The following is a 13,325-nucleotide window of genomic DNA, read 5'->3' as shown; positions in this document are numbered from 1 at the left end:
TGCCTAAGTAGCAGCCCTTTTTAGTTTCCGAATTTCTATTAAATCTTCTCAATTACACAAGTTGAAAAACCTCTCATTTTGTTCATTTCTCCCTTGCCCATTACATTCAATTAGTTCCTAAGACCTAAAGAGTGTAGCACTTTAAGGTCACCCTTCTGTTGCTGCATTTCTGGCTCCCCCCTAGTTTACCCCATTATTATTCATACAAGCGGCCCGGTGCACAAAAATTTGTGCACTTGGGGGGGGGGGCCCTCAGCCCGGTCAGTGCCCTCACGCAGTCTGGGACCCCTCAGGGGATGTCCACCTGATGGCTTAGGCCCGCTCCCTGGGGGACTGGGCCTAAGCTGGCAGTCAGACATCCCTCTGGCAGCTTGGGAGCCCTCGGGGGATGTCCACTTGCCAGTGGGGAGCAGGACTAAGCTGCAGTTAGACATCCTTAGGGCTGCTGAGGAGGCGGGAGAGGCTCCCACCACCACCGCTGTACTGGCAGCCGTCAGCCTGGCTTGTGGCTGAGCAGAGCTCCCCCTGTGAGAGCGCACTGACCACCAGGGGGCAGCTCCTGCACTGAGTGTCTGCCTCCTGGTGGTCAGTCTGTGTCATAGTGACCAGTCATTCCCAGTCGTTCTGCTGTTAGGGTCAATTTGCATATTACCCTTTTATTATATAGGATAGAGGCCTGGTGCATGGGTGGGGGCCGGCTGGTTTGCCCTGAAGGGTGCCCCAGATCAGGGTTGGGTCCCGCTGGGGTGCCTGGCCAGACTGGGTGAGGGGCTGAGGGCCATTTTCAGGCTGGCCACAGCCCCTTCAGGGTGGGGGTCCCTGCGGGGGTGCCTGGGTGAGGGGCTGATGGCTGTTTGCAATCTGGCCACAGCCCCCAGCCACTCAAGGCTGGCTGGAAGCAGGTATCTGGGATTTATTTATCTTCTATAATTGAAACTTTGTTGTCTTGAGCAGAGCCCACAGCCAGCCAGGGCAGGCGGGAAGCTTGGCTTCCTCCATTGCCGGGGAAACCAAGCCTCCTGCTTGCTCCAGCTCCATGGCTGCCGGACGCCATCTTGGTTGGGTTAATTTGCATATAATAGTTCTGATTGGCTGGTGGGCATGGCTTGTGGACGTGGCTTGTGAGTGTAGCGGAGGTACGGACAATTTGCATGTTTCTCTTTTATTATTTAAGATTCCCAATTTTACAGCAACTCCAAAAAGGATGTCCTCCTTGTCTCATCCACTTCCCCACTATCCTGCATATTGTATTCCCATTAATCTCTTTTAATTTGCATGTTTGTCTTTTATTAGTGTAGATGGGGGAAGATGAAAAATTTTGGAAGCAAGAGTAATAATACTAAAATGCTGTTTAAAAGAGATTAACGGGAATACAATATGCAGGATAGTGGGGAAGTGGATGAGACAAGGAGGACATCCTTTTTGGAGTTGCTGTAAAATTGGGAATCTTAAATAATAAAAGAGAAACATGCAAATTGTCCGTACCTCCGCTACACTCACAAGCCACGTCCACAAGCCATGCCCACCAGCCAATCAGAACTATTATATGCAAATTAACCCAACCAAGATGGCGTCCGGCAGCCATGGAGCTGGAGCAAGCAGGAGGCTTGGTTTCCCTGGCAATGGAGGAAGCCAAGCTTCCCGCCTGCCCTGGCTGGCTGTGGGCTCTGCTCAAGACAACAAAGTTTCAATTATAGAAGATAAATAAATCCCAGATACCTGCTTCCAGCCAGCCTTGAGTGGCTGGGGGCTGTGGCCAGATTGCAAACAGCCATCAGCCCCTCACCCAGGCACCCCCGCAGGGACTCCCACCCTGAAGGGGGTGTGGCCAGCCTGCAAACAGCCCTCAGCCCGTCACCCAGTCTGGCCAGGCACCCCAGCGGGACCCCAACCCTGATCTGGGGCACCCTTCAGGGCAAACCAGCCGGCCCCCACCCATGCACCAGGCCTCTATCCTATATAATAAAAGGGTAATATGCAAATTGACCCTAACAGCAGAACGACTGGGAATGACTGGTCACTATGACACAGACTGACCACCAGGAGGCAGACACTCAGTGCAGGAGCTGCCCCCTGGTGGTCAGTGAGGGAGCTCTGCTCAGCCACAAGCCAGGCTGACGGCTGCCAGTACAGCGGTGGTGGTGGGAGCCTCTCCCGCCTCCTCAGCAGCGCTAAGGATGTCCGACTGCAGCTTAGGCCTGCTCCCCACTGGCAAGTGGACATCCCCCAAGGGCTGCCAGGCTGCCAGAGTGATGTCTGACTGCCAGCTTGGGCCCGATCCCCCAGGGAGCGGGCCTAAGCCATCAGGTGGACATCCTCTGAGGGGTCCCAGACTGCAAGAGTGCATAGGCCAGGCTGAGGGATGCCCCCCCCCCCCGAGTGCACAAATTTTTGTGCACCGGGCCTTTAGTTCAGGGTAATATGCAAATTGACCAAACGACAGAATGACCGGTTGCTATGATGCACATTGACCACCAGGGGCAAACGCCCAATGCAGGAGCTGGCCCCTGGTGGTTAGTACGTTCCCACAAGGGTAGTTCTACTCAGCCAGAAGCCCAGAAGCCAGGCTCACAGCTGGCAAATGCAGCGGCAGTGGCAGGAGCCTCTCTCTCCTCTGCAGCAGTGCTAAGGATGTCCGACTGATGGCTCCCAGACTGTGAGAGGGCACAGGCTGGGCTGAGGGCCACCCCAGTGCACAAATCTTGTGCACCGGGCCTCTAGTGTTCTATATAGGATATAGAGAGTTAAAACTTCTTGACTGTTTGACCTACTTTTCCCACCTTCTCTTCTGTTTTTCAAAGGCACTGATCTCCCTATACAGGCTGTTTAGTTAGGACTTATTTGCATGAAATAGGAAACCTGACAACAGTTCCTTAACCAGTGAAATAGTCCCGAACAGGACTCCATGAAGTCATCAAGAACCCAAGTTCTCCTCTCATTAGTTCTCCACCCACAGTGCATCTCTCATAGCATAGTGGTGGCTGCCTGATATTTCCATTCCAGAAGGGAGGAACAAGAGGAGGTCTGCTTTTTTTTTTTTAATCCAAGGATATTGTTCCACTGATTTTTAGAGAGTGGAAGGGAGGGAGGGAGGGGAAGAGAGAGAGAAACATCGATGTGAGAAAGACACATCAATTGGTTGCCTCCCACATGTGCCCTGACCCTGGCCAGGGGAATGAACTTGCAGCCCAGGTAGGTGTCCTTGACCAGGAATTGAACATGCAACCCTTCAGTGCGCAGGCCAGTACTGTAACCACTGAGCAACACCAGCCAGGGTGAGGAGGTCTGCTTTTTACTTGGAAAGGATTCTTCCTCTCCTCTCCTTTCACTGGGAATGTGAGGAGGGAGCATGGTCTAAGGCAAGGGTGGGCAACCCCTGGCATGCGTGTCAAACATGGCATGCCAGTAACTTTTGCTGGCACACGAAACCCTCTCTTATAATCTTCCATTTACAATTTTTGTGAACATTTGAATGACTTAAATGTTAAATTACAAGGAACTGGCAAGACACTTGATGTTATGTTTGGTTACATAAAGGCTTTTAAAAGGCGAAAGATTTATGCAATCTGAAGAGAAACCAGAGTATAAGGCTTTTAAAAAGAAACTGGAAGTCTTTAAGAGGGATGTGGATGGTGAGAGATTTAGATATTTCCCAAACCTCAAGAGGCACATCAAAGACCTCCCAAAAGATGACAGAACAGACTGTCAAAGCCTTCAAAAGCTGTTTTTAAACATCATTGAGTCAACTATTGAGCAGTTCTTCTCAAGATTTGCGAAATTCAGAGAACTGGAAGAGACGGCAAAATTCATGAGGTTTCCAGACAGCATGAAACTGGAGGAACTGAACTTACAAATGCTTTCATGGATAGACATGGCTGACTTTGAAATGCAGTTGATTGAATTTTAGAGTAGCTCAATTTGGAAACAGAAATTTATTGACCTTAGAGTTGACTTGGAAAACATTGAAAAAAAGCAATTAGAGACAGGAGTACCAGAGAGAAGTGTCGAAAACGAACTATTGAGGACTTGGAATGCCATTCCAGAAAATTTTTTCTGTTTAAAAAACTTTGCAACAGCGTTACTCTCCATGTTTTCATCCACATACGCTTGTGAATCTTTGTTCTCAGTGATGAATTTTGTTAAGTCTCGTAATAGGAGTAGCCTGATTGATGAAAGTAGTAGCTCGTGCATATCTCTGAAGGTCACGAAATATAAACCTGCTGTAAAATCTCTGTCATCAGTGATGCAGCAGAAAAGTCCCACTGTTAATATCAAACGGAGTCATGAAGTTTTCTGTTGGACTATCAGTATACATGTATACATTAAAAAATAAATGTATTTTTCATCATCATATACTGTGTTTTTGTCGCTAGAATGAATTTTATTATTTCTTCAAGGTTCTTCACATACGTACACCTTAAGAGATATCAAGTAGGTGTAACATGATCTCAAAAAATTAGGGTAGGCACACAGAAGAATTTTGAGTCAGAGATTTTGCTGGTTTGGGCACGCACTCACAAAAAGGTTGCCCACCCCTGGTCTAAGGACTCACAGTGTTGTGACTTGGCTATAATCTCATTAATAACTTAATACTTCAGTATCATTAGTTGTTTTAACTTCAAAGCCCTGGGGTTTTCAGGACAGATGATATAATGAAATTCTAGGATACTCATTTACTCACGTAATCACTGACATTTAAACTCAAGTCTCTCCCGTTAAAAACAATGACAACAGCACCTTCCCTGGACTCCATTTCCCCTCTGGTTACTGCCATCTCTCTCCCCCCGTCTCTCCACGGCTGACCTTCTCCCACCGTCTCTCCCCACAGCTGACCTTTTCCCACCATCTCTATCCACGGCTGACCTTCTCCCACCGTCTCTCCAGGGCTGACCTTCTCCCACCGTCTCTCCCCACGGCTGACCTTCTCCCACCGTCTCTCTCCACGGCTGACCTTCTCCCACCGTCTCCCCCCACGGCTGACCTTCTCCCACCGTCTCCCTACGGCTGACCTTCTCCCACCATCTCTCCAGGGCTGACCTTCTCCCACCATCTCTCTCCACGGCTGACCTTCTCTCACCATCTCTCTCCACGGCTGACCTCTCACCATCTCTCTCCACGGCTGACCTTCTCCCACCGTCTCCCTACGGCTGACCTTCTCCCACCGTCTCTCTCCACGGCTGACCTTCTCTCACCATCTCTCTCCACGGCTGACCTTCTCCGACCGTCTCCCTACGGCTGACCTTCTCCCACCGTCTCTCTCCACGGCTGACCTTCTCTCACCATCTCTCTCCACGGCTGACCTTCTCCCACCGTCTCCCTACGGCTGACCTTCTCCCACCGTCTCTCCACGGCTGACCTCCCGCTGTCTCCCCACAGCTGACCGTCTCCCACCATCTCTCTCCACGGCTGACCTTCTCCCACCGTCTCTCCACGGCTGACCTCCCACTGTCTCCCCACAGCTGACCGTCTCCCACCATCTCTCTCCACGGCTGACCTCCCACCGTCTCTCTCCACGGCTGACCTCCCACCGTCTCTCCACGGCTGACCTCCCACTGTCTCCCCACAGCTGACCTTCTCCCACCATCTCTCTCCACGGCTGACCTTCTCCCACCGTCTCTCCACGGCTGGCCTCCCACTGTCTCCCCACAGCTGACCGTCTCCCACCATCTCTCTCCACGGCTGACCTCCCACCGTCTCTCTCCACGGCTGACCTTCTCCCACCGTCTCTCCACGGCTGACCGTCTCCCACTGTCTCCCCACAGCTGACCGTCTCCCACCGTCTCTCTCCGCGGCTGACCTTCTCCCACCGTCTCCCCACGGCTGAACTCGGGAGCTTGATGTACTCGTTGTCTCTCTCTCTTGTCCATCCACTCACTTCTAATCTGACTTTTCCCTCCATCCACCACAGCAGTCTGATGCTCCGGGACCTTCCGAGTCCTCTTTTTACTCCATCTTCTCCTTCTCGACACACTTGCTTCCCTTGCTGTCAGTCTCCTGGTTTTCCTCTGCCTCCAGGGTCTCCCTCGCAGAGATCCCTACAGATGGCTGTGACCTGCTAACACTTCTCAAAGCTCAAGCCCTAGACCACCTTTTCTTCTCATTTTCTAACTTTTGTTGAAGAAATCTTATCCATTTATATGCCAATAACTCCCATATTGACATTTCCTTCCCAGACCTCCCCTTTGAGCTCCAGGCTGTGTATCCAACTGTGTATCTCCATCTCCACGTGGTTCCTCAAATACAACACACCCGTCCGGAGGGAGCTCATGACCTTCACCCACCCAGGCCCGTGTTTGCTGTCTCAGGGAGTGGGGCTGAGTTCACTGATCCTGAGACCGAGAGGTGGTTTTGACACTCTCTTCCTCTTAGTTCTGCCTCCTCTAGTGCCCAGTACATTAGCAACACCTTCTTCTCTCTCTCAGGCCCACCCACATCTCTGCATCCATGCTCCCCTCCTCATCCAGTTTAACACCTCATCCTGCCTGGTCCCCCTTCTCTACCTCCTCTCTCTCCCCCACTGCAACCACAATGACCTTTGGAAAATGCAAGTCTCATCAAGCAACTTGGCTGCTGAAACCTTTCAATGACTTGCCATGGCCTGCAGCAGACAAATCACACTCTGCCTACCTCTTAGCTCCGGCTTGAACTGACCACACCTGGCGCCCTCTGCTCCCCGCTTCCTCACTGACTTTCTGGGAATAGAAGCCACCCTCCTGGTGAGGACACTCCAACCAATGGAGCCACCTGGCCAGGGCCTCACTCACGTTCAGCCTCAGGCTCCAGCGCAGCTGTTCACCTTGTGTGACGCTCTTCTCCCTCTGTGCACCCCCTGTTGCCTAGGTAACTGCTGCTGCCAGATGCCAGGTCACTTCATCTCGGCGGCCTTCCCTGACCCTCGAGACGGAACCAGGTCTCCCCGTTCCACTCTCACAGCACCCAGTTCCTCCTCGTAGAAATCAGCGTCCTTTGTATTTTGTTAAATAATGATGTGGCTCATGTCTGTCTTGCCCACTAACATGCCAGTTCCATGAGGGCCGTACCTATGTTTATTATTCTTATCATTTTATCCTCAAAGCCTTGGGGTGTGCGATAAAAATTTGTTGAACGAATGAACAAAGACGTAAACAAATGAAGGTCATAGAGACTTGCCCAAGGTCAAGATGAGAAATAGCCAGGAACTCTGGTTTTCAGCTCAGATCACCAGCCTTCTCAGCAAGGAGCTTGTCCGGGATGCCCTGCATCACGGGGACCGAGCAACTTCCCAGCCCGTCACGTCCAATTTCTCAGCCCTCGCCTTTCCTATGATTACGTTTATTCAGCAGGACAGTGCTGTAAGTATGGTCATTTTTCTTTCTCCCCATGCTACACGTGCTCTCTTGTAGTCTATTTTGAGGGGGGTATTATGAGAAACCAGGCCACTGTTTAAAACATGTAAAGATTCCTGAGGTTCTCAGAAGAGATATGAGGTGTCATTCATGAAGAGCAATTTTGTCCCTTGCACTAGAATTTTCTGTGTAAAGAAAAAAATGCTCTCAATTTCCAAAGCTGCTATCTGCAGAAGAGCATCCTATTACGTGGGCTAGTCATCGTCATATTCCCAGGATGATACACCTTCTCTTGCAAGTATAAAAGGCAGAGGCCACTTGGCTGTTTGGAAGTGCCCTGTGTTATAAAAGCCACGCAAAATGGCCAGTGGTGGTTCTATTTATAAGACAAGTTGTTTATCCCTGAAGAAGTTTGAAGATGTGGTTCTCAAGGGTGTTTGTGCTGTGGATGAAAATGGACTCGTTGTGTTTGAACTCCCCTTGCTCACGTCAGTGACCCCCACCTTCAGCCAACCCTGGTTATAAGCAGCCACGCTCCCCCGTGGGCTGTAGGCGGCGTAAGCAACCAGGCCAGCCGAGCCGGACTCCCGGTAAGCTGTCTGAGCCCTTTCTCTGGGGTTCCTTTCCACTGCCCACCTCGGGGTGGGAGACCAGCTTTACTTACCTGGTGTGGTGTGAACCTGCTGTGTGGAAAGTGCATTGCTCAGTTTTGGGGTTTTTAAGATGGGTTTGGGGTGCTTTTTTGTTTGTTGTGTAAGATTTCACTTTTTTGGGGAGATAACAAGGTGCATTTTTTAAAAAGATAAAATGGTCTGCTCAGACTTGGGAGGTTGTGCTCATCATCACTTTGCTTATCATTGTACAATGTTCTAACTTTTGTGGACCCCCCTAAGCTCATCAACTGGATTTGGAAATCTTATTTGCAAATGAATCTGGAGAAGAAGAGGGCCGTACAATTCAGGTGGACCAGGATGCTACTTCTTCTTCCTTGTCTCCCTTTTAAAATGGCTCTTTTTTTATTCTGCATTTGTTCTCTCTCTCTTGCTCCTTCCTTCCCTCTCTCTCTCCCTCCCTCCCTCCCTCCCTCAGTGTGACCATTGCATTTCCCCTCATCCTTCCTCTCACTCAGCCGCAGTCCACCATGCCCAAAGCGTTCCTGCTGCTGTGTGCGGCCCTGGTGCTCCTCGGGCCTGTGCATGGAGCCAAACTGAGAAACCAAGACACATGGAAGCCACTCAGCAACCCCAGGAACCGAGACCTGGTAAGCACGCGCCGGCCGTGCTGGGCTGCGGTGTGCTGGCTGTGTCTCGGGATCTGTGTGCGCTGAACTCTGCCAGAGCAGTGCACAGAAGGCTGCCCGGGCTGGGAGGAGGCCCCCGGACTAGGAGGAGGCCCCCCCGGGCCCAGACCAGCGCTCTGCTGGCCTGGCAGCTGGCCTCCCGTTGCTCCTGCAGCCGATCTACACCTGCTTCTGTGAGCACACAGAGCACATGCCTGTGTAAGTGGTCTTCTGTGCACACCGATGTGAAATATAACAACACAGGATTAAAACAAGCAAATGGCGCTGTGCACAGCTTCTCTGCATTGATCCACGTCCTGAAGGAAAGCTGAAAAGTCCATGTTGGACAAAAATGATTTCCGAAGACGATGACCGGGGTCTTGTTTTCAGTCAGAGAGGAGGCATCAGGCCATGGATTCAATATGACCTATGACCTTGGTATGCAGAGATGGCTCACAAGGCCCCTCTGGCTGGTGCTGTTAAGTAATTGCTGTTCCTCGCGGGATTTCCACCAAGAACGGTGGCGAGTGAGCTTGTGTGGGGCTGAAATGTCAGAGAGGGGGCGGGTGGGGGCCGGGGTGGGGCCTGGGGCGGGGGCGGGAAGAAGTGGCCAAAGCTTGTACTTCTACTCCTGAGTTCCCACCTCCTGCCTCCTAGGTGAGCTCCCCAATCAATTCAGGGGGAAATATTCACCTGTGAGTCTTTTGGGTGTTTAATTTATATGTGGCAACGGAACATTTTCTTTCTCTGTCCAGTTTTTCAGAACCCTTCAGGCGTATTTTAAGGGAAGAGGTCTTGACCTTGAAAGGTTTCCAAATACTCTCTCCACAAATGAGACCCCCAGACCCCTCTCTGTGCAGTCAGAGCTCATCGCCTCTGCCTTTGCCGAGTTCCAAGAGCGGAGAAACCCCTTTCCCCGCGGCCTCCAAGGCTGACGGCTTCTCCTGAGAGCAGGTGAGAGGCTCCCTTCCTCCCAGACAGACGGCTCGCTCGTGAAGAGGTTTGGAAAGCAGTTATTTGAAAAATGATTTTATTTCCCCGCAGAAATACGTGCTTGCTAGTAGCTTAGAAGCTACTCATCTCTGGTACTATTTGGATGTGGTTCAGTATTTCATGTCTGTTTTAAGGAGGAATGACAGTTATGACATTTTAAGCATAGTTTTGTGGGAAGAGATATAGTAAAATGATAGGACTATCACTCTTAACAGGATGGTTACATCTAGTGGAATACCACTCACTTTGCCTGTATCCTTTTTCCCCCAGACCCGGGCAGATAGCTGAGTTGTGTGGAAAATCATAAAGAAATATGTGAAATTGTGCAGTTGGATTAAATAGAAAGTAAAGTTTAAAAATAGTTCCTTTTAGAAGAAAGTAATAAGCATATATTTGATCTTGAACATCCTCACCTAGAGGAAGTAAAGTAAAATATTAAAGATGATTTTTTTTCTCATAGGAAAAAGGTTAGAAGTATATTATGTTTAATATTTGAATTTTATTATTCTTGTTACTGTAGCATTCCTACCAAATGAGTACCCATCATTTAAAAAAATAGGTATGGTGCATTCCAGGGAGCTACATTATGATTCTAGTCTATTAGCCTTTTGTTCGGCTGAATAATTACGATTCCGTTCCCTACAATAAAGGGAACTAAATCGTGATTAAAATCTCCTCCTCTTCTTCCACCAGGTAGGAATGAAACTGTGAGGAAGCGTGCCGCCGTTGCATTTTATTGTGCATGTGAAAGGATTTTGCTTATCGATTCTTGTAAATGTGATGATTTAAAAAAAAATAATGATGTTATTTTGAAAAGAAGATGCAACTTACCATGTGGTATATGCACTTGAAACCTCTCCTGCGTGAGAAAATAAAATAGAATAAACAGAAAGAGGTTAAGAGGCGTCCCCTTAACTGTTTCTCACACGTGGGCCCTAGGCCAGCGGTCGCTAACCGGTGGTCCGCGGACCACTGATCGTCCCTGAGGTCCCAAAGGTTGGCGACCAACCACTGCTAAAACAGGACAGTTATTAATGCACAGCGCCTCCTCCGGTAGAAGACAGTAGTGCATGCAGTTTGCTTTAAGCCTCACAGTCTCCACCTATAAACTGCAGGTGCTACCCTCTAGCTCACAGACCGTGTCAAATAAAATGTCAAAGACACACTTTCTGTGAGCGTGGAGTGAGGTGCTGTTTGGGGGCGGACCCGGAGAAAGCACCTACTGGGTGCGATGGTGACATAATGGGACTCGCATGATGGTGGGGGAAGAAGCAAAGCGTCTGGGTCAGAGAAGACTCCATCATCAGCTCGCCTTTCCTGGCAGCTGATTAGAAAGTGAGGACGAAAAGAGTTTTTGCTGGAAGATGCTGATCTTTGAGTCTTTGTGCTAATGGTACCGACTTCATTTTCTGTTTCATTAGAGCATTTTCTTGTTCTTGCAGGTATCTGGCTATTTTTACACCACAGATGAAGCTGCTCATCAGAAAAAGTCAATCATGGTCATTGTTAACCCCCTTCCCTGCCCCCACTTTTGTCAGTTTGTAATGGTTTTATTCTGTATTTCCAGATTTACATATAAACAGCCTGACCTTTGGGACCTCTGTGACTTATGTGATACTTTGCTGTTTTTTCCACTTTAGAACCATAAATGTCAATGTAGAGCCCCGCATATAATTGCAAGTTATCAAAGCACCCTCAAGTCAGGAGAAATGACTAAATTAAGTTTCTTTTGAGCTTGTCTTATATGTGTATATATCGCTTTTAACAATCAAGACTTTCATTAGAAAGGGATGTTGCTCGTTTTTACTTTAGTTCATTATATGTACTAGGGATTTGGGTTTAAAATTGGTCTTTTTTCTGGGAGGAAGACACACTCGCACGTTCAGCACATGCTGTTGAAAGAACTCCCAGTCCTAGTTTCATACCCAGGAGGATCAGTGATAAATATCCACAGTTAAGTTGAAATAGAAAGCAAAGGATCATGGGATTCTAGAATTGCTGGGGTCCCTGGGAGAGGCTCTCTGCCACTGTGCTCAGCGGGTGGATGTTGTGCTGCACCAAGTATCCTAGCCTGCCTCTGCCTCTCCCACACACACCCCCTCAAGAGGGAGGGCAGAAGGCCGGAGGGACGGGGGTGGGGTAGGTGGATGTGGGCAAAGGGGGGCGGTAGAGAGAAAGAGTCTGCTTGGAGTGATGGGCGCACCATGTCATGGGCAGATGATGTTTTATTGAGTTGTACACTTGAAACCTGTTCTGTCTTGTGAACCAATTTAAAAAAGGAGGTAGGGGGGTGTAAAAACTGGTGTGGGTGACAAGCAAGCCTCTCCTCTCCTCCCACTTGGGCAGGTTATGCTGATTCTCAGATTCTCACTGGGAGTCACTCCCTTTCCTGTACCTGTATGGAGAGCTGCATCGTTTCCTCTGTGGTTCCTGCAAGAGGAACCTGGTACTAGAAGCAAACATCGGTGTCCTGCTAACATGAGTCTGTACATTCCAAGGTCGTTTCTGTGCATGATGACTGATACTGAATTCCACGGGGAGCATTTATGCAAGAGCAGACCCCGTGTCTGGGTGAGCATGCTCTGTTGCAATGAGCTGTGTGTGTGTGTGTGTGTATGTGTGTGTGTGTGTGTGTCTGTTTTCCCCGTTTGACATCTCCAGTACCTAGCACAGTGCCAAGCATGTAGCCAGCGTTCAAGAAATACTGGTTGAGGTGAAATAAATGTGTGCTCTTCTGCTACTGTCCACACAGTAACGGAAGCTGGTTCTAGTTAATGCCGAGAATATTTTTTCCACTTAGAATATAGAAGTAATCGTGGATGAGCATAAATTGTTAGCCTGTTCAGATCCATGGTGGAGTGGCAGGGAGCGTCCCACCCCGTCCAGCTCTACCCAGGTATGCGTGGCTGCTTTCCCCTCTCCTCTCGCCACCCCTGCTTGGGGTGTCGTGACCCCCACACAGGGAAGCTCCTCAGCTTAAGGCCTTTGAAAAGGAAGAGCATCCACGTGGGTCTTTCCACTACGAGCTTGCCATGTCTCAGGGCAGGGGTGGCCTCCTTTGGAAAATTCCTCACAATCGGCAGGTGGCGGATGGTGAAAGGCCTGCTCTCCTCACGGACTGGGGTGTCTTAATGGTGATGCTGCTGGTAGTGGGGGAGGTCGGGCCTTCACTGAGTGTGACCAGTTAGCACACCTGGTCCCAGACACTAGGTTAGTGGTCTCCCCATGGCTGCCCTATTATGTTGACAACCAACACCTCCCTACACATTCTTAAAGCCCACTGGGGGCCCGGCCGGCGTGGCTCAGTGGTTGAGCATCGACCTATGAACCAGGAGGTCACGGTTCAACTCCCCGTCAAGGCACATGGTTACCGGCTTGATCCCCAATAGGGGGCGTGCAGGAGGCGGCCGATCAGTGATTCTCTCTCATCGTTGATGTTTCTATCTCTCTCTCTCTCCCTCTCCCTTCCTCTCTGAAATCAATACAAATGTATTAAAAATAAGATAAAATAAAAGCCCACTGGGGGAGTGATCTCGCTCTTGCCTGAGAGCCATTGCTAGGAAAACAGCAGACGTGTAGTGTTCCCGCCAATGGAAATGAATGTTCTGCAGGTGATCGCGGCCCTCCAGGGGTCCTTGACCGTCTCTCAACACCGTCTCTGATCCTCTTCGATGAGCACCCTGCTCCCCATCCCTAGGACATGGCCTGCTGTCCCCTATCCCAGGTCT

General features: G+C 49.8%; 1 protein-coding gene across 1 annotated transcript; it reads left to right on the top strand.

Annotated features, from left to right (window-relative positions):
* The first annotated feature begins 5,080 nt into the window (after nt 1-5,080).
* CUNH2orf66 (chromosome unknown C2orf66 homolog) lies at nt 5,081-11,293 on the top strand. The gene is made up of 2 exons (XM_036318558.1): nt 5,081-8,586; nt 9,360-11,293. Exons 1-2 carry the CDS (start codon nt 8,467-8,469, stop codon nt 9,537-9,539), a joined length of 300 nt encoding a protein of 99 aa, XP_036174451.1. The 5' UTR covers nt 5,081-8,466; the 3' UTR covers nt 9,540-11,293.
* The last annotated feature ends 2,032 nt before the right edge of the window (nt 11,294-13,325 follow it).

The sequence above is a fragment of the Myotis myotis genome, unplaced genomic scaffold, assembly GCF_014108235.1.
Source record: "Myotis myotis isolate mMyoMyo1 unplaced genomic scaffold, mMyoMyo1.p scaffold_m19_p_8, whole genome shotgun sequence".
Lineage (NCBI taxonomy): Eukaryota > Metazoa > Chordata > Mammalia > Chiroptera > Vespertilionidae > Myotis > Myotis myotis.
The sequence above is the reverse complement of the archived record's forward strand: the minus strand, read 5'-3'. Positions and strand labels throughout refer to the sequence as shown.

Bases quoted from the DNA above. Each gene is read 5' to 3' on its own strand.
- CUNH2orf66 (XM_036318558.1), top strand. From the start codon at position 8,467: ATGCCCAAAGCGTTCCTGCTGCTGTGTGCGGCCCTGGTGCTCCTCGGG. The intron at 8,587-9,359 runs GTAAGCACGCGC...TTCTCTGTCCAG, and splicing joins ACCCCAGGAACCGAGACCTG to TTTTTCAGAACCCTTCAGGC.